This window comes from Sebastes fasciatus, chromosome 16 (genome assembly GCF_043250625.1).
Source record: "Sebastes fasciatus isolate fSebFas1 chromosome 16, fSebFas1.pri, whole genome shotgun sequence".
Lineage (NCBI taxonomy): Eukaryota > Metazoa > Chordata > Actinopteri > Perciformes > Sebastidae > Sebastes > Sebastes fasciatus.
In genome coordinates, this window is record NC_133810.1 from 18,169,464 (window position 1) to 18,192,210 (window position 22,747).

General features: G+C 40.0%; 3 protein-coding genes and 1 long non-coding RNA gene across 5 annotated transcripts in view; 2 read left to right on the forward strand and 2 right to left on the reverse strand.

Annotated features, from left to right (window-relative positions):
• LOC141753221 (uncharacterized) overlaps window positions 1–22,747 on the forward strand; it is a 75,203-nt gene that overhangs the window by 35,498 nt on the left and 16,958 nt on the right. The gene's annotated exons all lie outside the window — the stretch shown is intronic.
• Window positions 6,173–12,550, reverse strand: xrra1 (X-ray radiation resistance associated 1). Its single transcript, XM_074611667.1, has 17 exons — window positions 12,333–12,550; window positions 11,103–11,251; window positions 10,932–11,003; window positions 10,772–10,844; window positions 10,594–10,691; window positions 9,912–10,060; window positions 8,770–8,874; window positions 8,549–8,667; window positions 8,415–8,467; window positions 8,241–8,321; window positions 8,059–8,152; window positions 7,852–7,970; window positions 7,589–7,762; window positions 7,373–7,502; window positions 7,152–7,267; window positions 6,923–7,022; window positions 6,173–6,842 (listed from the first exon to the last, which is right to left on the reverse strand). Exons 1-17 carry the CDS (start codon window positions 12,460–12,462, stop codon window positions 6,649–6,651), a joined length of 1,956 nt encoding a protein of 651 aa, XP_074467768.1. The 5' UTR covers window positions 12,463–12,550; the 3' UTR covers window positions 6,173–6,648.
• LOC141753217 (sialidase-3-like) lies at window positions 12,684–15,884 on the forward strand. The gene is made up of 3 exons (XM_074611670.1): window positions 12,684–13,257; window positions 13,436–13,676; window positions 13,766–15,884. Exons 2-3 carry the CDS (start codon window positions 13,452–13,454, stop codon window positions 14,771–14,773), a joined length of 1,233 nt encoding a protein of 410 aa, XP_074467771.1. The 5' UTR covers window positions 12,684–13,257; window positions 13,436–13,451; the 3' UTR covers window positions 14,774–15,884.
• LOC141753215 (voltage-gated potassium channel subunit beta-2) overlaps window positions 16,652–22,747 on the reverse strand; it is a 28,029-nt gene continuing 21,933 nt past the window's right edge. For both annotated transcript variants that reach the window (XM_074611669.1, XM_074611668.1), the window contains exons 8-14: window positions 22,471–22,557; window positions 22,277–22,362; window positions 22,058–22,178; window positions 21,870–21,964; window positions 21,606–21,726; window positions 20,961–21,049; window positions 16,652–20,820 (exon numbers count right to left, since the gene is read on the reverse strand). In XM_074611669.1, coding sequence (XP_074467770.1) covers window positions 20,731–20,820; window positions 20,961–21,049; window positions 21,606–21,726; window positions 21,870–21,964; window positions 22,058–22,178; window positions 22,277–22,362; window positions 22,471–22,557 — 689 coding nt within the window. In that variant the 3' untranslated portion in view covers window positions 16,652–20,730. The remainder of the gene's footprint in view (window positions 20,821–20,960; window positions 21,050–21,605; window positions 21,727–21,869; window positions 21,965–22,057; window positions 22,179–22,276; window positions 22,363–22,470; window positions 22,558–22,747) is intronic.

The following is a 22,747-nucleotide window of genomic DNA, read 5'->3' on the forward strand; positions in this document are numbered from 1 at the left end:
AGTGAACTCATTTGGCACTCGAGTAATGAGGAGTGTTGATGAGGTATTCAGGCCTATTCGTCCTGAGCCAAATCTGGTGTCTGAGTCTCCACAGGGTTATTCTCAAAGCTTAACTGTTGGACCTCAATTTCAGAGTCAAACAAACCTTACCCAAACATTTCTCAAGGCTTGATTGCAGCGATGACTGCTCCAGATGTGAGAATGTGCTGCGTTGAAATATAAGGGAAAAAAAACAAAACACTTATAGATATATAAACAAAGATCCGTCTTGACACAAACCATCGATGTCTTTCTGCACCATGTTTTTTGTTATTTTGGACAGAGTGTCTCGCTCTCCTGCCAGAGTTTGTTATATCACAGAGAGCATGGATGAAAATGTGTTTTCAGTTAATAACTCACCTCATCAGTTTGTCATGCTAAGAACAAAAGATGTTACAGAGGAAAAGCACAACTGAACCTTTTATGTTGGCCTGTTTATTCTGTGCTGATGTTAATGTGTGGAAGAGTCCAATGAAAATAAAAAGAGACATGCATTTCTAATGGCTTCACTCTACCACTAACCTTGTGCTTATTATAACGAAACCTCAGGAATAACAACATATTTGTAGGAAACAAATTGCAGACATGTGTGGATGGAGCAATTATCTTCAATCTTGAAGTGATTTGTCACATTAATAGCCCATTTTCACTTCTTTTGCATGCATGCCTCCATGAGGCTGGCCAGATGTGTAGTGACGTTTGAAAAGCCAGAATGTCACACTGTTACATTACCAAAAGCCACTCAAGTACAATTAGAAATGGGAGTTAAGTTGGAGGCTAATCAAAGTAACATGAACAAAAAAAATCTTAATGCCTCTGTGACTCATGGGGGAGCACTCCAGAGTCTAAATAAATAATCCCGATGACGTCATAGTGATGTCATCAGGGTTATCTTGGGTCTAGAGACTACAATTTATAACAGAAACCCTTCGTTACAACCTTGTTGTGTGGAGTCTGAATACGATGTGGGCATTTGGTGCCTTCAAATGAAACTCGTGAGCTTGTGTTTACAACATGGGAAGTCGTGTAGACGATATGCTTACCATTCAAGTCGTGAGAACACTGCTGCTAAGCAACGGCAATATTAACGTTACTGTTGGCATCTAGAAGCCACAACGGCTAACATTTAGCAAGCTAGCAAGTGGTAATAATGCAGTAAATGCAAAGGCGTAATGACAGAGGAAAAAAATGAGAGCGTTGGGAATATCAACATTTTCCTCAGACATATTTTAATATGACGAAGAAAAGCAATATACGACTAAAATGACAATATATTAACTTATTATCCACTGAAAAATTAACTTCAATGGCCTCTATTTCTGACATCAACAAACACGTCACAACTCGTGAACTCTGGGCTTTCAGAAACTTTCCACTCACGAGGTTGTGAATACCACAAGAGGGGGGCGTTCATAGGGATTCTTCTCCTGAACACGGTAAACACGACCACATGGCACCAATTTACCAGACAGGGAGGTTTCAATAAAAGACAAGCCATCAAGTTGCATTATGGGAAGTGTAGGATCCAGTGTTTTTGGAACTTGAACCAAAGGGGCTAAAAGTCAGGATATTTCAGCCTCTGCTGCTTCGATTTTGATCGCTCTTTTTTGTAATAGGTCTCTTGTGAGTCCCCATACTTTATGGAAGTCCAATACAAAATAGCTGGAGTACCCCTTTAACAGTTCCTCTGTTTGATGGTATTTCATGATGATGTTAGTCTCACATAGCCGGACCTATCTCCACAGCGTTAAAGAAAGGTCTGGCTACACACGTTATCATTCTGGCAGGTTTTAATTATAATAGTTGGCACAAACACAAGCCGACAAACACATTCACGCTATTCTTCACCATCTTGTGAACATGCATATGTGGGGAAAAATTGTTTCAGATTTTCTGTTACTTAAGTGTTTTATGATTCTGTGATGAAGTCAGTGAATGCCGACATCTCCCTGGAACATAACAGTCGTTACTGTGACTGATCATCGCCCAAAACTGTGGAAAAAGTATGTGTATACCTCTTGCACAATAGTCCATTTTCTTTCTAGAATTCCATCATGAAAACATTGCACTTATGCAACCGTAGTCTGAAGTACTAATAATTATCACTTCGAAATTACATAGTAACAGCATTCTGGTCAGGCAAAATAAAGTCGTGCCAGGACTCACTGGCTGAAAACAAACTATGTTGTTCCTAAAAGCAACAACAAATCCTCAGAAGTTCTTTTCGTGAGTTGCCCTCGAGCCTGGATAAAACAGGGAAAGTATTATGGGGAACAAATAGTAATTCGGAGGAGATTTATCACAATTTTGATCAAATCCAATCACATTGAACATCAGATATTTTTAGCAGCTGTGTCCGATACTGTGGGATAACTCTGCAACACAGGCGAGCTCTGCTGAGTGGAGCTGAGCTCCAGCGGACTGGAAAATAGTATTTCTGCAGCGTGTCAAATCTCTGCCATTTGGCACAGTGTCCTCATTACCAACAAATATAGCCTACCGCTAAAGATGAAAAGATCCCAACCAGACCCTCAGACTGAAGGCCAGGTGTTTGTCTGATTGCATAGATCAGGAAACTGATTGTTTTTACTTTTTAACTGTATTTTAGATATAAAGGCCTGGATGTCAAAGAATTTTTTAAAGCTTGACCAGGGTAAAACAGAAGAACTGATCACTGGTTCAAAGGCTCAGGGAGAGAAACCGGCCTCCAAACTAAATACAGTAAGACTAAACCCAAGTCAAGAAGTAAAAAATCTAGGAGTGATTTTTGATTCAGATTTTAATTTGAAGGCTCATGTGTGGGGTGTCACAAACACAGCATTTTAACATTGTGTGTAGTGAGGCCATTTCTCTCTCTGAGCAACACAGAGAGACTGATTCACACTTATATAACTAGCAGCTAGACTATTGTAATGCTCTCCTTTCTGGTCTACCAAGGAATACAATAAATCAACTACAACTAATTAAAAATTCTGCTGCTCGAGTGCTGACCAAGACCAAAAGAAGAGCACACATTACGCCTATTTTAAAGTCTTTACACTGGTTATCTGTTAGTTTTCGTTTTGATTTTTAAATTCTTTTACTAGATTATTAGGCACTGCATGGCCGTGCACCAGACTACATCTCAGAAATGCTTTCAGTTTGTGAACCAGGAAGGTTTCTCTCTTTTAGTTGTTCCACAAAGCAGAGCAAAAAGATTTGGTGATGCTGCTTTCAGCCATCGCACTCCAAGCTGCTAGAACGGCCTTCCAGAGGATCTGAAAAAAGCTGAAAATATTGACATTTTGTATCTATTTAGTCTGGCTTTCATGTAGTGTTTTACAATTTTACTGGTTTTATTATTTATACTATTTTATACTCTATTTTACTCATTTGGTTTTATCAACATTTTACTACTACTACACTACTTTGAGGAACTGTTGATCATTATGACATTTGTCAATTTATTTGTCAATCGCTTGTAAAGCACTTGATTCGTTCGAAAGGTGCTATATAAATAAAAATTGATTGATTTTCAAAATGTGAAATTATTTACCAGATCAACACTGTTCTAAGTTAAATTAAACCACACTGTCATATATGTAAACTACCTATGGTATTGTAACTTTAAATTTCTAATATTTGAGATGTGTGTGATGTACAGTATATGTGAGGGCCACTTGCCACTGGGCTGGTTGGGTTCATTATCATTATCTCTGAGGAGAGGCAGCTGTGGAGCCCAATTGTCCCTGATGAGGATCAGGTGTGTGAAGCCTATATCTACCCCTGGTTTCAGAGCTCGGATGCTGACTCATTGTCAGTAGTGAAAGCTTCTTTCTGTTGCTTGTCCTCGCTGTGTAGAGGTGTGTGAATTGGCAGAAGTTACCACGTGAACCTATTTGCGTGATTTGCTCACCGTTTTCTGTTTACTCTTTGAGCTTAGTTTGTTAGAGTGCCGAACATGTGTACGAACATAGTAGTTTTAAGCCCAACCATGTTGTTTTTTCCCTAAACCTAACTATAGTGGTTTTATTGCCTAAACCTAAGCAAGTGTTTTTCTTTAATTCACAATATTAAGCATGTGTTTATTGTGACCGAAAAGTGACGCAGAGGGCTCTAACAAAGCGTCAGTACGTGTTGTGATGAGGATGTGTTGGGTTTTTCATGGGTTACGGCACTGTTGGAGGAGCAGACCCCTCTCTGTTCGGATGCTGCTCTCTTCGTGGCCGAAATGAGGAGAGTCTTTGACCGTGGCATAAGCGGCCAGGAAGCTGCTAAACATGTTATGGATTACATTAGGGCTACACCAGTGTAGCCGAGTTCTCCATTGAATTCTGCACCTTAGCTGCTGAATCGGGGCGAACAGGGAAGCCCTGATGGTAGCTTTTATCCATTCCTTATCAGAGAAGGTTAAAGACAAGATGGCCTCCCATGGTTTCAGAGCTCAGACTCATTGTCTCATTGGGAGAGGTAGTGAAAGCTTCACTCTGTTGCTTGTCCTCGCTGTGTAGAGGTGTGTGAATTGGCAGAAGGTACCATGTGAACCTATCTGCATGATTTGCTCAACGTTTTTTGTTTGCTCTTCGTGCTTAGTTTGTTAGAGTGGGGTAGGTCTGTGTGGCCTGGCTTCACTGTGTAGATGCTCCGTGCCATCGCTGCACAACAGGCTTCTCATGACAAACATGTTAAGAGAAACAGAAACCCGGACCGACTCCACCCAAAGTCCAAGCACCGTTATATACCGATGCACAAGGCCCCCTTTAATGTCGGTATGAGAGGCACTGGGCTTTCCTACATTGTAAACCCATCTTGCAATAAAATTAGAGTTTTTGACAGTGACATAAGCGGCCAGGAAGCGGCTAAACGTCTTATTGGGTTACATTAGGGCTCCTAATACATTACAAGCCCCCAGGAAGAGCGCCAGGCTTTGAAGCAAATTTTCGTAGCGGCCCAATGGTGGTACTAAAACTTCTGTGTCCATCACGTTATGCCATTGGGCCCAAGAAGACTTTTTCCCATTGATTTACATTTGAAAAGAAACGTCTGTAACTCTGTGGATAATTTTTTTTTAGGTAAATCAACCTCCCGGTACGAACACTTGAATAGCCCATATTTAAATGTGCTAAAAGTGCTGATTTTTTCCCATGTCAAACTAGTACTGCGGAGGTTGCTGGAGCACCAACTCTATGTCTCAGGGTTGGTTATTGTAAAATTTCGAAGCAAATAATTTGATGATTGGTTTTGAATGATAATAAGGACTCAATCTTTTTCAAAGGAAAATTTGCTTACTGTATGCAATACATATATTATTCACCATTCAATACAAAGCAGAAGCAGGGAAATAGCCACACCTGAATCCCATGAAATATCTTATTGATTTATTCCACCTGGGCTGAACCTGCATTCCACATCTGCAAGCTGCTCTGAAGGAGACAAATTGAAAGACGAGTCCATGAAATAAAAAAGGGAATGGAAAAATAAATACCGAACATGAAATGAAAAAGCATCTATTGTGGTAGGAAGTATGACATATTATGGTATAATAAAACATTACCATTTGTTTTTAAGAATGCGGACTGTAAATCATATTGAACTGAAGAGGTCTGTTTAAAGTTAAAAACAACTTCTGCTCCACTAAATACTCTTGTTCCTGCCCAATACAAATAATCCCGGCTAGCTTCACTAAAGGATGATACCGAATTCATGCATATCACAATGTAACATTAGTTATTAGACATAGTTATCAGTTATAATAGTGGATCAATGGTCTATCAAACCTATTGCTTAGCACATTGCAGTATAAATGCACTGTAGCTGATTTTAACTATCAATGACATTTTATCAATGCACACAATTCTGTTGTCTTTCTTCACTTGTCAGAAGGTGAAAAGTGAAATGAAGGAAGTCAGAGCAGTCATCTATAAAGCTGCGTTGCTTTATTGCTTCAGGACACTTCAGCGAGGTAGAGGCTTACAACATGCGTGCTGGAATCCGCATCTTCCTTACTAATTATCACAGCACGTAACCTTATATTGGAATTAAACATATGATTAGTAACTACAGCCTGGGGGTGTTCAAGTGCATGCTTATGGAAGTAGTTGGGGCCAAAGGAAACTTATTTTTGGACTGAAAAGATACAAATGTACATAAGTTGGCCTTTTCCCAAAGAAGACCCACATCATTTTTTATTGTTACCCCTGAATTCTATTGGCAAACAGTCAAGCATATTATGCATGCTGGATTCATTCTGGCGATAGCAGCAGCAGCAGTGGTGGTGCAGCTGCTTAAAACCATCACTCAAAAAATAATTCTTTGAATGATCTTATTTCAATCATAGAAAGTATTTCCACATGATTAAATATTTTTTTTCAGCATTAAGCAACTCTGTTGGTGCGACTTACACATGATACAACATGATCTATTGCGTGCTATATGCTAGGCTACAGGTTTCTAGCTGGTTAACTTCAAAATAAAGTTTGTTTTTACAGGCAGCATCTTAGTTGTTGAATAAGATGCACAACAACATGCAACCACTACTTTTATTTTTGACATGATTGGTTTTCTCATCAATTCCACTCACACAAACATCAACAAGCTGTTATTCAAGGCAGAAAGAAAATCACAGTTTAGCTAAGCACTTGAGGGCCTCTGCATAGGTGGAGGTTCAGCTCTGTTTCGGCTTGTGTTTCTATCAGACTCGATGCTGGCTGCTTGTTCCATTGTTCTCTTATGGACCATCTTGTGCCTTGTCTCCATGTCCCTCAGCAGAGACAGAGCTTCCTTATGCTCTTGCTTGCTAACACCTGTACCATGTATGGCGTTGCCTGTACAGAGAACGAAGTGTTATATAGAGAAAGGTCATGAAAGGTCAAGTTAACATTCATTGTATCAGAAATATGCATACTTAAGGGCACTTTGCTGATCGTTGTTCTCTCCTTCATTTCCTTGATCATTTCATCAACCCTCTCAGTTGGCTGCTTCATTGGCTTCAAAGGTGGAAGTTCCTTAATTTGTGTACAGAGAAGTTATTCTTTTAAAGTCATGACATGAAGGTGGTAACATGTTCCTTGTTATTTATAGTAGATTTATTATAATTTGACAGTGATATTGAGTGTGAATGCAAAATATGAAACCCTTTTCTCTCTTTCTCTGTACGGCATCTGGATGCTATCAAGCTTTGGTTTGGAGTCTCTGTAAACATTGAGATTCTTCAGTTTGTGTTCCAGCATCCGAACAGCGGTTTGAATTCCTGTTGAAAGACAAAGAAACTATAAAAAAATATAGATATATTCTCCTTCACTAACTTTTCAAGGCTCGAGGAAAATATCCAAAAAATAAATAGCTGAATCCTCACTGATAGGCTCCACCACATCAGGATTTGGTTTTGCATCCATCAATCTTTCAGGAATGGCATCGTCCTTGTGCTCTGTAGTTTCTCTCTCATCAACTTGAAGATCGAACTCATATTCAGGAACATCTGTTACCTGAGCGTGATCCAGTAAAAAGAGAAAATGTTGAGACTAAAAGAGAGGAGGAATTTGAAAACCACAAAAACAGGACATGTACGTACCTGAGTAACAAAGAAGCGCTCTGTATTTTCTAGGATGGTGTCGTCTCCGCTATCCTCAGATTCTGATATTCTCTTAAAATTCACCTCACTTTTCTCAACCTGAGTTTGAGCAGGACAGGGCGCATCCATCAACAATGGCTTCTTTGACACCTTTGGGATTCTTTCTTCCACAAACTACCAAAAAAAAAAAAAAGAATCATAACTGTTTAACGTTCATAAATCTGGAGGGTCATGATGAAATGTCAATGCAGAACACATCCAACCTTCCATTTAGGATCAGCGGACACCTTCAGTGGACGCTTCACCACCTTTTGTGTCTTCTTACGCTTTATCGTAATCCCCAGTCTCTCTTGGAGGTAATGGGTCAGTAAGGGAGGGTCTCCTGTGTCCAAACAAAGCAATTTCAGCATTGACAATTCATAAACTGATCTTTAAAAAATTTCTCTTAAAGGAGAAGAGAGAAGCATTACCACTTCTCTTTGTGGTCAGAGGGTTGGAGTGAATGTCAATTTCTCGAAGCATCGGGAAAAGAGTGGCAGCCATCAGTGCTTCCTCCTCTGCTATCTGGTGAAGAAACACTGATGAGACATGTTAGCTCATTTTTCAAAAGGGTTTACGCGGTTGATTTATATGTGGAAATTATCCAACACACCTTGTTGTCAGCTAAATTGAGGAACTGAAGCTCCGGTAGTGGGAAAGTGGATCTTTTGCAGTTCTCCTCCTCACAGTTTTCCTTGTGAGAGATATACAGTAGGTGGCAGATGCATTTAAAATACGAGATATACAGTTATGAAACGTTTTAAACACCAACTCTAGATTTAATTACCTGTGAGATTCTCTTGACATTTTCAACGGTGTTAGGATTTGTCTCAGTGTGGGCTGGATAGAGGGGATAAAAATGACTAAATATTTAATATTTTTCTGAGGATGTTGAGGAAACTTTGACGTTAAGTTATTTACCAGGTCCCTCTTCTTCAGTTTGCTCTTCAATAGAAGTCTGCCGAGGGTTGGAGCAGCCCGCGAGTTGCAAATACGGTATTTCAGAAATGCGGTTCCCCTGCAGGTTTAAACACTTTAGCCTGTAATTGACAATTATAAATGCTTAATGAATGTTTCCACAGATGTTGTTACGCTCAAGTAATACTGTGTTTTGTATAGCAAACTTCAAACTACGTCATGACCTCTTAAGATTTGCAAGACTGTTGAAGGCTCCAGAGGTCAGTTTGTTATCGTCAAGCATCAGGACTTCAAGAGCTTTAAACTGTGTGTCTTCTTCTGTAGCCGGCCTGTACAACAAAAAAGAAGAGAAAAACAATTCACCAACTTCATGAAGTACCACTGATAAAAACACATTTGTAAAGTTACAGTAACATACTCTACAGCATGTGTGATCACCCCGTTGAACCCATCTATACTGTATATATACTGTATATATACCGGGCTGTGGAGCAGGTATATCAAATGTCATTGCATTTGCTTCACCAGAATCAGGAGTGTGAATTTGGAGCATTTGTGCACCCTCTCTTGGTCAATTTGAAAACATGCATCTTGAGTTTGTGGCCTTTCTCTGTAAATAACTATTTGAACAAGGTGTTGTTATGAAATCATGCAAATGTTCTGATTATTATTGGCAACGTTATTGGTTAAAGAACTTTGAATATATTACTATTCAATCTTATTCATGAGATATAACCATAAAGGCATGGTGATACTTTGTAAGAAAGATAGTGAATATTATGTGCCTGCTTATGGACGTCAATCGAAGATATTTCCTGCAGTAATAATTGTAAAAAGCAGACTGGAGGCAGCGTCAGACAGCAGTTAGAGAGTGAATTTGCATGTTACTGAAAAGATATTATGAAACAGCTTAGTTGTCTTTCATTCTGCCAGTAATTCCATGACTCATATGAAAGTTTTTTATAATAGCTTTTATATGGAAAGCAGGCTTTTTGCCATAACCGTCATGACGCAAAGCAGTGTTTGACACAGCTGACCTGTATGTGTGAAGTTGGGATGGAAAAGCAACACCCTGCTTGTTAATTTAATCAATTATGTCCTTTTGTTTTTTGCCATTTTTTCAAGAACAAATGAGCAAAAACTGTTAGCAAAGTGGATTCATTTGTGTTGATTTTTTTGTGAATTTAAATCAAACTAGACAGGCAAAAACTATTAGCGAAGAACGGCAAATATATCACCTGAGTTGACACAGAAAGTTGTCTGATCATAGGTGAAGCACTTTTTAAATAAGTAGTAGTAACAATGCTATAAATAACTCCTATAAATCACTCCTATATTGCTGCTTCATGGAAAATAAGGTACTAACTGTTGAGTGGGGTCATGGTTGGAGGAACTTAGATCAGGAGGAAGATGATGAAGCTGATTTCCAGTCAGATGAAGGACTTTTAGACATGGAAGCCGACCGATGGAAACAATATCATCAGCTGACAAACTGTTGTAGGACAAATCCAAAACCTGTGAGGGTTTAAAGAAATGATTCAGATAACTACATCACAAAGACAAAATAGAAAAAGCAGAGGAGTTATTGCTGCAAGCACTCATTAGCGGAGTGCAAGTCTGACATATTGCAATTCGAAATATTATCAATGTTACACACTTACAAATTCACTGGATTAGCTGCTGCTCTGCCAGGCGCTAGCATGAATTAATTATGAATTTAAACCCACCCTCCATCATGAAGTTTATTCAAACATTGAACAGGTACAAATATTAACAAACACGATGTAAGCATCAGTAGACATACACAACTTAAATTGGCAGTACGTGGTTTCTTCTGTCACCAATATCGAGGCTCTTATTTTGAAAGAATTGTAATGTGAAAGAAGCTGATAAATGAAAATTTTGGATGGAAATAAAAGGCTTTCAGGTTCTTGTCAGGACTAAAAGGTCATGTCAGGTTGTATATTATCCCCGTGGCATGTTAATAATCCAAATATACAATATTAAATATAGTAGTGTGTCTAATAAGTATGTCAAAGTCATCTTACCTCGAGATAAGGGAAGTCAGCAGCATGAAACGTCATGTTGCAAAGCCCGTTTAATGACAGATTGAGTTCTCTTAAAGACACAAAACTGCTAAAAGACCCTGTAGAAAAAACATTTTCTGAGAGTCACCACTTTTTGCACGTTCTTGAAGGTAAATCTGCAGGATATAAGAACAATCACCTAAAGAGAGGGAGTTAATAGATGCATCGATGTATGCTACATTGTCAAACACCTTGAGGTCTTCTGGCTTTACCTGTGCACAGTAAGGAATCAGATATTAATCAGTTTTACCCACACACAACCAAATAATCTGAATAACTATGTGAAAAGTGGTTCTTACAGAATCCAGTTCCTGCTCGCTGATGTCAACAGAGCTGAGCTCAGACGGCTTATCAACACAATACAACTGGAGCTACAAAAGAAAGATGGAATTGTTTGGGGTCACCAACAACAGACAATTGATTTTGCTACAAATAAACACTTCTCACATAAATAGATTTCAGTGCCTTACCAGGAAAAGCCCATCTAATGTGTTACCACGAGGAGAACCAGCCACCATGTTGTTCTCACATTCTTTATTAGTCTCTTTTATTCTTCTATGCACTTTCTTGTATTTCTGCTCCTCTGCCTTTCTATAAGCCACGAGCCAATGACCAGCACCTACAAGGGAAGTCAAATTGAATAAAATATAATCAGCAGATATTGTTTGCAGATTTACAAATATATAGGCCAACTTAATAACAATTTAGTAGCCTATGAGTGGATTTCCATGCTTGTTTAGTGTTTTGGCTTTTTTAAAATGTTGTTTTAATAAGTTAATTTAACCTCCTTTACCGACGAACTTAGTGCCGGGTTTGGCTGAGCTGTATGTTAAAACACTTGTTTCTAAAAGACGAGGCCTTAATGCTACTAAAACAACACTCCCAAGTGTATTTTGTCCAAATAATGTTTGTCTGGCAATGATTTAAATATTTTAAATACAAAATCAACGCACAAGAAATAATATTTTTGACCATTTTTATATTGAATGTACATACTTGACTGTGAATCATTTTTTGTTATCTTATTGACATTGTTTATCTAAGTTTTACTTGATCATATTTCATTATTATAATAAAACTACTCCATCTGGAGTCAAAATTATACAATTTAGTTGTTTTTTATTGATTTTACATTGTGCACAATGGTAGAATGTGATGATGCACAGGGTAAATGGCATGGCCAAAGGCTCCATTGTGTGCACATAGCCTCCTGTAGTGGATATCAGTAGTATTTTATAGCCAGATTCCCTTTCAAGAGGTAGGAAACCCATTTGGCACACTTTGGGTGTCCAAGTGGCCAAATAGAGAGTCCACCTGGTCCTATCCTTACTAAAACCTTTGTAGAATCTATGTGCTTTGTGTTCATTATATCTGCTTTGGCACAGTTGTAGTCAAGGAGTTGCTGAATGAATTCAGTAGCATCTCTGTGCATGGCATCAATGCTATAATGCTGTTATCCACTGTCTAATCTAGAAAACATCTTAGGCGAGGATAAAAATGTAAATGTTTGGTTCATCACAGTTTACTCAGACATAGTAACAGTCACAATGTTACTTACTGTACACTAGGGATGAATTCTCTGAGGTCTTACCTATCCATAGAGACCAAGATCATGCATATAGACCTGCTAGTTGTGGAACTATTCTTGCACCATAAAGGGCTAACTTTAGAGGTTAACTAGAGGTTATAACTTCACTCACCTTCTTTCCTTCGACTGAGTAATGTCCTGGGTGGGAAACATTTGGAAGGGTTTCTCTGTCCATCATCAAATTTATAGGATGCACTCATCTTTTTTTTTGCTTGTGAGATCCATTTATCACAACTTTTCATGTGTTAATTAGGCTTTTCACGAGGTGAGCTGTCCCGGACTACCTGCTACACTATTTGATCTTGAGCTACACTGTAGTGCTGCTCTGTATCCTAGCAACAGCACGTAAAAGACGAGCGCTGCTCCTCCCGTCCAGCAGGGGGCGCTACGAAGTACATCCGGGTGTTTTGCTGTTTTCTTTACGAGCCAGCGGAAGTAACCCTCCAATGCTAGCTAGCCAAAGATTGAATTCAATGAAAAGATAATAGTCCGCCCTAGCCAGGCTAAGGCACTTTGAGACATTAAACTTATAGTGTTACGAAGATGCCAACATTTTCCATATACAACACTGGGTACTCAATTATACACTGAAACGAATTATGTTGTTCGTTTTAACTGTTTAGCTAGCTAGCTGCTATTCTGAATTGACCCCCATTGCGCATGCGTGAGGCTGGACACCATAGTTACTGCATATTCCTGATAACTCCTGTCCTCCAACAGTTAGTAGCCACCTTATCCGTCTATATATATATTATGCTAGCACAATAAAATGAGGAATGCTTAACCAAATTGAATCTTTTACGCTCTAGTTGACAATCTAGCTCTTAAACCCGCCGTCTAGTTAACTCCGGACGCGTCAAGCGAACGCGGAAGTGATTGTGAGTGCTTCTCTCGCTTCGGCTTCGTCTTCTCTGATGATGAACCCCTAGCATCAGTGTCGTGAACATTAGAGGTCCCTTTTGTGGCGTGATATTAGACGGTATGATGCCGTTCACGCAGAGATCAAGGGTGACAAATGTGAAGAGTGACAAGTGAAGGTAAGGGTTTGTTTATTATGCATGCACAGTATACGTTAGACGCTGTTTGTAGCAATGCAATCATATGTGTCTATGAGGAGCTGTTGGAGTGTGAACTCTTTCTGTGTTGAGATTGTTGTACCAAGACTGCAAAATAAGCCAATACATGTCATGCATTTGGAATATTTTCAATATGCAGGACCTTCTGATCCACCATGGGAAACACACCATCAAAGAGTGGCAGCGGAGAGGAACCGGCCAAAACAACTTTGTTTGAAAAGGAGCCAAGTGGGATAACATACAGGATCCCTGCTCTCATTTATCTGAGGCACAGTCACACCTTCCTCGCCTTTGCAGAGAAAAGATCCTCGCCCTGTGACCATGATGCCAAAATCCTTGTTATGAGAAGAGGAACATTGAAAGATGATGGATCTGTCCAGGTTATTATTCATACATAATAACCATCATATAAACCTGCTTGAATAAGCTGTCAAAATGATTTGTGCTCATATTTTTTATGTTTTTCCAGTGGTCGTCCAGTCAGGAGCTGTCGACAGCATGTCTACCAAACCACCGCACTATGAATCCTTGCCCTGTGTATGAAAAAAACAGCAAAACCCTGTTTTTATTTTTCATCTGCATCTGGGGAAACACCACAGAGTTCAGGCAGGTCATCACAGGTAAGAACAAGACACGCCTTTGCTGTGTGAGCAGCAGCAACGACGGGCACACCTGGAGCCAAGCGAGAGACTTAACGGAAAGTGTGATCGGTGAAACTATCCATAAGTGGGCCACGTTCGCCGTGGGTCCGGGCCACGGCGTTCAGCTGGAGAACGGCAGATTGATCATCCCGGCGTACGCCTATTACGTCCCTTACAGATGCTGTTCCTTCCCCATTCCTTTTACGGTCTACCCACGTGCGCTGTCTGTATACAGCGAGGACTTTGGCCAGACGTGGCACATAGGGAAGATGCTTCAGAAAAAGTCATGTGAGTGTGAAATGGCAGAGATCATAGACCACGAGGGCAGGAGTCACCTTTACTGCAACGCTCGTAACACTGGAGGCCACAGGTGTGAGGCCCTGAGTGAAAACAGCGGTGTGTATTTTGACAAACCCCACATTGCTCCAGAGCTGGTGGAACCACCTAGAGGCTGTCAAGGCAGCGTCATTGGCTTCCCCGCTCCTGAATTTGTCCCCAACGACGACGCCGAAAGCAAAGCTTGTGGCACGTCGCTCTTGTCTCCGGACACACAGACCTGGCTCCTCTTCATCCACCCAACCAACAAGTCTAGCAGAAGAGACATGGGCGTGTATTTGAACCGATCCCCCCTGCACTCATCAGGGTGGGACCGGCCCAGGATCATCCACAGCGGGCCCAGCGGATACTCCGACCTGGCTTACAACGGAGACAAGGATCAGTTCTCCTGCCTGATGGAGTGCGGCAAAGAAAGTGAACTTGAGCAGATTGCGTTCATGTCCTTTACCCTTAATGATGTCATGCAGACAGGCAGCAAGAAAGACAAGAAGATGCGCTGAACTGCGGTTGCTTTACTTCTGTATTAACAAAGCTCTCTAACATCCTCCCCGCAACCCTAAAAATCCAAGCAAAAGCCACTAAATATGCTGTGCAGTAACATCTGTCTGTGTTTACTGTTGTTCTACAGTCTGGAGATGATAATGCATGCATGAGTCGTGTGTTTTGTTGTCTCCTTGTTTACATGAAAAAAAGTATCTTACTAGTATTAATATGCAAGCAGCTGTGTAAGGAAGGAAACTATTTTTAATAGTGGCTGATTGCAAGCATGCTGTGCTGGACTGTCATCTTTACAAACAGGCTTTGTGTGTAGCATGTTTGACAAGTACTCCATGCCCATTTCTGCATCTTATCAAACTGTCAGTGTATTCTGAGCAGTGGAGAGAATTTGCCTACCTCTTTTTATTTTCATATGAAGATCATAGCAGGCCTTGTGAAGTAGAGCCATGCTCAGTCGCTCCTTTACATTTAGTATAGTCTTGATTCACATATGCCTTCTACTCCACTGTTTAAACTCAAGCCTGCCAGTGCACAACCCTTTCTGTAGGTCCGAGTGGGCGCCACAGAGTTGGCAACAAAACTGGACAGAAAAGACAAACATTTACTTTCCGCATCCAGCTAATCAATGAAGAGACCAACCGAAGTGTACCACGTGTATGAGTTAGAGGAGGACAGTTGATGGATTAATAGAACGTTTGGGCTACTTTGTACTGTTCACAGATATTTATTACATTCATTTTCAAAAGCAATATTTCACTGAATTTATCATTTATTTTCCGGCACATTTAGCATGATTTTCTGAACAGGCTTCTCATTAATTTCTTGCCGCATCATGACCAGGTGTGATTGGCTGGCTGTCGGTTATCAAGTGAAAGCATGTAACAGCATGTAACGGCAGAAGAAGACAATATTTATAAAGCCACTAGGACTTTGCACATACACACAACCTTGTACTGAGCGACTTTAACGTCCATCTAATGTTGTGAGGCAAAACGCCTCCCGGTGGTTCTACACTAGTTTCATTGTGTTTTTGTTGACTGTTGTGGAAAAGTGACAAAACCTGCATGAAACATGTATTTTAGTAGAAAATAAAAGTAACCTGTTATCACTCAACTCACCTTTTGTTCAGTTTTGTACCGTTTTTTTCCCCCTGATTATAGTGTAATTACAGTAATTATTGCTTTTAACAACTGACTGTTGGGATACATTTAAAAAGACAAACAATAATAGGGGATAAATGAATAGATAGGGCATGGGTGTGGTTTTAAAAGCAGCTGTGAAAAACACTTTAGCGGCTGTATAGGGAGGATTTAATTCCCTCAGCAGCTAAAGGAGGCTTAGGGCACGCTGAAATGATGTGAAGGACTTTTGTTAAAGAGCGACCTGTGGGGAGTTGAACGTGATTCGGCAGATGTGCAGACAGCCGGGATGAATTAAGGACAGGAAGGAGAGTTATAGTTCAGGATGGAATGTAGATATTCTGTACTTTTCCAAAATATTTCTACTGTTACGAGAGAGGTTGTTTTTGATAAACTGCAATTAACAAACGAAAACTAGATGTGCCATGATTTACATGGTAACAGTACACTTAGCAAAGCCACGACAATAATGTTACATCCTCAGTAAAAGCTTAAAGAATGAGCCTAATTTTATTCTAAATTGCTCTTATTGTCAACAAATAACATGAAAAAAAATCCATCTGTAGTAATTTTAAATGAAATAAAACAGCTGGGCACTGTAGTTTTTATCACACGTTACTGAAACAGGAGTAAATAGTGCATTTCTTGGGAACTATTTTCAGCTGCGGATTAATACACAGTGATGATGTGTGTGTTTAATAGTTTTTGGACAACAAAGGAGGCCGACATCACAGAGGGATATATCAGGCTACCCTTTAAGTCCACTTAAAAGTTCACTAACTGTATTTAAATGTCACAGTATACAGACGCAAATGTACTAAATGGCGCAAGCACTCAACTCGTACTGACACAGATTACCGTGCTCCTTTAAATTATTATAGTTGTGAGGGACATTCAGCAGACATCTGTGCCCTTTGGTACCCGCTACATGCTACTTCAGTGCTGAACTGGTACAAAAAGCAACAACTAGGCAAGGTATTGAGCGTGTTTTATTAGATGTGGGGGCTTGTAAATCTCAAATGTGCTCATCTATTGACAGGCTACTTCTTTGCTTTCTGTTTTTCATCACCTTGTCCAACAAGCTTCCTCGCAAGAAGGATGAATCATGCGGTGAAACCTGTTTCTCTCCGGCAGTGTTGGCGGTGACACATCCGACGTTTTGCAGCACATATGATAATCTTTATCAGAGGGTGGCTTCCTGTAATACACACATATGTTTCATCTCCCACTCCGGTGACATGCGGGAGGCCAGTAACAGAGAGGCTAGCAGTGTTGGCATCACAGATGTGTTGTGTTTGTGGCGTCCCAGCAGGCTTTGCTCTTCTAGCAGCACAGATCAGTGCTGGACACACAGCAGCTATCACATTGTTCTTCTATCATACATTTGAATGAGCCAGGGGCCCTTAGGTGACGCTGTCAGACATTTTTTTATTATTCTCTAAAGCAGTGAAAATATTGCAAGGCTTGGTAGCTCTTACCTTTTTTTAACTTCAAAGAGTTATTTGCATGTTAAGTTTAAGTTTTTCATCCGCCTCCTTGTGGAGCAGTCATTTTTTCCCCCATTAATTATCAGCAAGGACAAGAGTCATTACTTACCAAACCTCAAAATACATCCTTTTATAACATGTAAGTGCAATTGTGGCACCTTTGTATGCTTTGTATTTTATCTAATTGTATGTATACACGGTTAATAATTAAAAAGTGCCATTTTTCAAACCATAATTGCCTACAATACCCCCACAGATATCTAGTAGGTCTGGGCCTTTGTTACACATAATGAGTGAGCCTGCAAAACAAAGCTGTTTGTCACAAACTAATATGCAAGAGAGCTAAAAGCTTGGTCATGTCAACAGAATGAATAACTCTAGGGAATAAAAGTAACAGCTTAATCTACGTCTGCATGAGCACAAACAATATTCAGTGTGAGATTTCACAAGCAGCTCTGAATCTTTCTCTCTCTGAAGAGCCTCATAGATAGTCAAGATTTTTGATGTGCCTTGTAGAAGACTTTAAAACTTTAACGAAATTAATATATCTCTTTCAATACACATATACTACAGACAAAGTCATGGTACTATTTCCATGCTCAGTACCTGCTGTTGTCATTGTCTACACTCCTTTTAGTGTAACACACCAAGTAGACACACAAAGGCACATTTAGAGCTTCACTGGGTGCAGAAATGAGCAGTCAAACCTGTTCAGGGTTCAATGTCGACTCAGTTATGTCAGCGATAAGCTTTGGAGGTAAGCATTATGGTGTGGGCGTTATCTGGTGCTGTCTTTGTTTGCTGGCTTAAGTTATGAGCATAGAGTAGTTGTAACAAAGAGAAAAACAGTAGTTCAAGGAGCTGCTGCTGCTTTTTTTACTGTTTATCTGCATAAACATGTTGAATCTGAGGGATTACAGTGTTGTGCACATAAAGTGTGAGTTAATAAAGTGTAAAACAAGAGCATATTGTTCACTAAAGTGTGCAGAAGACAGCTGAAAACCATCATGGGAGCACATGGTATGTTAAATCCTAGAGTTAAGTGCATTGTGGGTAATAGCCCACATGCTATTTAGTCATTTTTAAGGGTAGGATGTTTATATGCAGCTCATAAATTAGTATGCCTGCACATATACACAAATAAACAGTTTATTCCAAATGTTAACATGGAAGGTTGAGTAACTTTAACATAACAGCTATGATTAGCCTGCCCTATAGGTTCAGGTTATGAATACAAAATCGTATCTGACTTCCTATAGACATGTAGACTGTGTGTGTGTGTGTGTGCATGAAGCTCCATGTATGAACAACCTTTTTGTCCAAATCCCAATGTAAAAGTTTGCACGACAGCTCTGCAGGTTTCAACGTAACAGGTCAAAAACACAAAAATAAACTTCCTCTAAAACACGATATGTGCTTTAGGTTGAACAGACATGATACATTCAGTTTGAGTTGTCTCTTCTCTCGTTTGGTTTCTCTTTGTTGCAAGACAGTAAAATAGAAGTTATGCAGGCAAAGTTACATTTCCCAGGTTTGATTGTAGTATATATGTACACTGGAAGCTACACTCGGTCCAACCGTACATCATCACAGTCACACGTTTCAGCTGCTCCATCTGGAGTTCTTTCATGATTCATATATTTAACCTTTTATCTCTTCATCTCATTGCCAAACAGATAAGCCTATTTACAGTACAGTGTAACCTTGCACCAACTAAAACAACTGCATGTATCAAAACACACACCCCGCTCTGGAGATTGGTGCTGTTTTCATGGGGAAAATCACAAAAAGGAACAAATCCCCTCTTTCACATTACAAAGTATTGAAATGAATACAAAACTAAAGAGAAAAGACATGAAATGCACATTAGAAAACCAGTTGTGCATGTGTGCAAGAATCAAGGGAACAAACAATACAGAGAGCGAGAGAGAGAAACTCCCAGAGAAATGAGCAGAGAAGCTATATTTTTAGGCTTCCACAAAAGAAAAGTTACATTTGCTAAATCTTACCCCAAGAGACCTGTGGCAAGAGTCATATCACACTTGATAAACTCTTATCATTTATGTCCTTTCATTTGAAAACTACTAGTTCACCCAGTGTGTCCACATCTTTGTGCCAGATGCTCAACGACCTTTAGTCCAACTGTCTCAAACCTCTGATTTAGGAACAATGATGCTCTTCACAATCGTTGACGGCGATGTCAACATCTTTTGATACAGTTTAGGACAATACAGAGATTATACGTTGGATGGACACACAGCCGTGTCTGCAGACTGCAGAGAGTCTTTAAAGCGAGAGTGCCCGCCAGCACGGATCCCGGGTCAAACTGCCAGACCATTTAGAGTAAAAAAAATGGCTTACAAGGGCGATGCAAATCTACATAAGCCATAAAAGCCATGCCACATTAACACCCTGTTGGGGCTATTCTCTCTTAAAGGGACATGCGCACAGTTTACAAACAGAAGAGGCAAAAAGACTGCTGAGAAAGCAGCAGGGTTGGGAGAGTTACTTTCAATATCTGACCCACTACTGATTGTAATAACCAACATAATGCACTCGAATTCAGACGCCAGTTGCAGTATGATCCATTCATTTTCATTTAGATCAAGTAATTTGTGCCAAAATCAATCAGTATGTGTAAAAATGCTCAAAATAGTCGCCTATTTTTTTTTTTAAAGCATGTGATCTGTTCTTTTTTTAAAGTGGATTAGGTTTTTTTTTTACTTTACAAGTAAACCATTGTTCCCAACCCTGTAAAGCAGTGAGCGTGGCAGACCAGTCACATGCACACTATGGGAAATGTGGCTAGACACATGAGTACTAACCTTTGGCTCTCTGGCTGCTGGGTACTAAACATCATACAGAATAACAGGCAGCTGCGAGGGGAGGAGACTCACATGTCCAATGAAAGCACCATTCACGCTTTAAAGTTGCATTTTAGCACGGAGGTGGGTTTCTTTCCCACTTTAGAACATTTGATTAACAAGAGTCAAATCTGCTTTGACAACAGTTGAATAGCTCTCAACCTCTTGATGGCAGAGACGTGTCGCTCCAACCATCCTCCCCCTCCTGTAGAAATAATTAATCTGTGAACAATTGGCAGTGAGCAATGTATGACCTGTTTTTTTTTCCTCCAATTAAGAGATCTTTTTTTTTCATACATGATACAATGTACTGCGCAAAATGGATATGCGCACATACTGGAAGCATAATGTTGCTGAGGACATGCAAGTTGTTGAGTATAGAGCAGAGCAAAAAGCGATGTTTCCCAATGTCATTAGTGTCTTCTTCGTTGTCTTCTCGAAACATCGTCTGTCACTCAGATTTGCATCTTCAAGCGCGCAACTCTTTCTTCGAGTGTGGCTTATTTCCCAGGAGCGCGTCGATCTCGGTGATGGTTTGAGGGGTCATTTGGGATAAAATCTGCAAGGAGGAAGAAAGAATGATCAGTTTAAAATGTGATCTGATGTTCATTGTCAGTTTTGCCATTTTGTTCGAACAACTACGGGTCATATGTCCGGCAAAATTATTAGCGTGTGAGGAAAAAAGGAAAGAAATTGTACCCGTAGGGCACCCAGGTTCTCAAGTAGCTGGTCTGTATTAGAAACACCCAGAAGTACTGAGCTGACTCCCTCACTGCGCAGACACCAGGCTGGAAAAAAGAAAGAAAACTAATCAAACTAATGCTCCGTTAAAACTGAGTGATAGCAGTGATAACCAAAGAAAAGTGGAAAATTTTGAACTTTTTGTATTTTGCAGGAATCTGAAATTTAACAATGTCAAATGGACAAATTAAACATAATATTTGAGTAGGGATTATAACCTAAAATCAGATGAACAAATACACTTTGGTCTACTACCCAAATCAGTAAATTTGTATAGCAGACACGCAGGGACACATGGTGGACAAAACATGCTTTCTAAACAATAAATAAACGCAATAATCACAAAAATGGGAAAATGTAAAATTTTTAACTGATAAGGTTATTGATCGGCATTAAAATGGTTGCACACAGGTAGATGGGCACATAGCAATTTGTGTGAAGTACTAAATCTGTTGCCCGCACAATCAATCAAAGCAATTTTATCTTATATGTAAAACATGTAAGATTTGAAAAAATGCAAATCTAAAACATAAATTTTAACTTCCAGTCACACAACAATAAAAGTCTCTGTGTGTCTACACAGTACGATCATGGTATTTGTACCTATGGCTAACTGTGCAGCAGTGCAGCCCAGTCTGTCTGCCAGTAGATGGAGCTCCTTGATTTTAGCGAGCTGCCTGCGGCCCTCCTCGCTGTTCACCCGCTCCTTCAGCCACTGGTATCCCTTCACCAGGAGCAAAATGGAGAAAAGCATTAATACATTACTGATTTCACACTGCAATACCCCGCTGATCAGGGAGAGAATTACACTGAGGCTGATCTCTAGTGAGAGAAATCCCGGAGGAGGGCCGGTCAAATCAAGCTGACCTTCATTGCTGCTCTGGAGCACTCTGGCACGCCGTCGCTGTACTTCCCTGTGATTAATCCACAAGCAAGCGGAGACCAGGTCATTGCTCCAACTCCTGAAAGAGAGGAATAATGTCAGACGTTCGAATGAAACAGAATGAATCTTTTAATAAAAAAAATAGAGAACTATGAGACTGTGGATGTCTGACCGATCTTGTGGTAGAGCTCAGGGAGCTGCACCTCCACTTTATCCCTCTGGAAGTAGTGATACTCTGCCTGCTCACACACAGGTGGTATCAGGTTGAACTGGCGCGCCACCGAGTACGCCTCCTGGTGCCAAACAAACAGAAACAAAATGGTCACCGGTCAGCATTTATGCCGTAACCTGACAGCGTTAAGTTTGTAAAGAGTGTGAGATCAGCATTCACCATGATTTCCATTGCACTCCAGCGTGAGGTTCCCCAGTACATGGCCATACCCTGGTTTATTACGAACGTCATGGCCCGTACAATCTCTGAAAATCACAGTATACAGCATCATATTTACATTACAGTCTTTTAAACACTTTAAAGCAATTGATTGCAGCAAACAAGAATAATCATTTCAAACATCTGTGACTGACCTTCCATTGGACTGTTGACGTCGTTTCTGTTGGCAAAAACGATGTCCACATAATCTAGCTGGAGTCTTGATAAGGATCCTCTTAAACCTGTCAGAAACAACGGTCAGTGATTAGACGTCATCATCATCATCATCCAAAAGACTAATACCCATATTATTATACTATTGAGTATGCCAGAAAGACATTTAGTATGTCCCAATACGTAGTATGTCAAATGCAGTATGCCAAAAATACCAGGATGTCCTACTACATCTGGTTGCATTTTGCGGCATGCTTT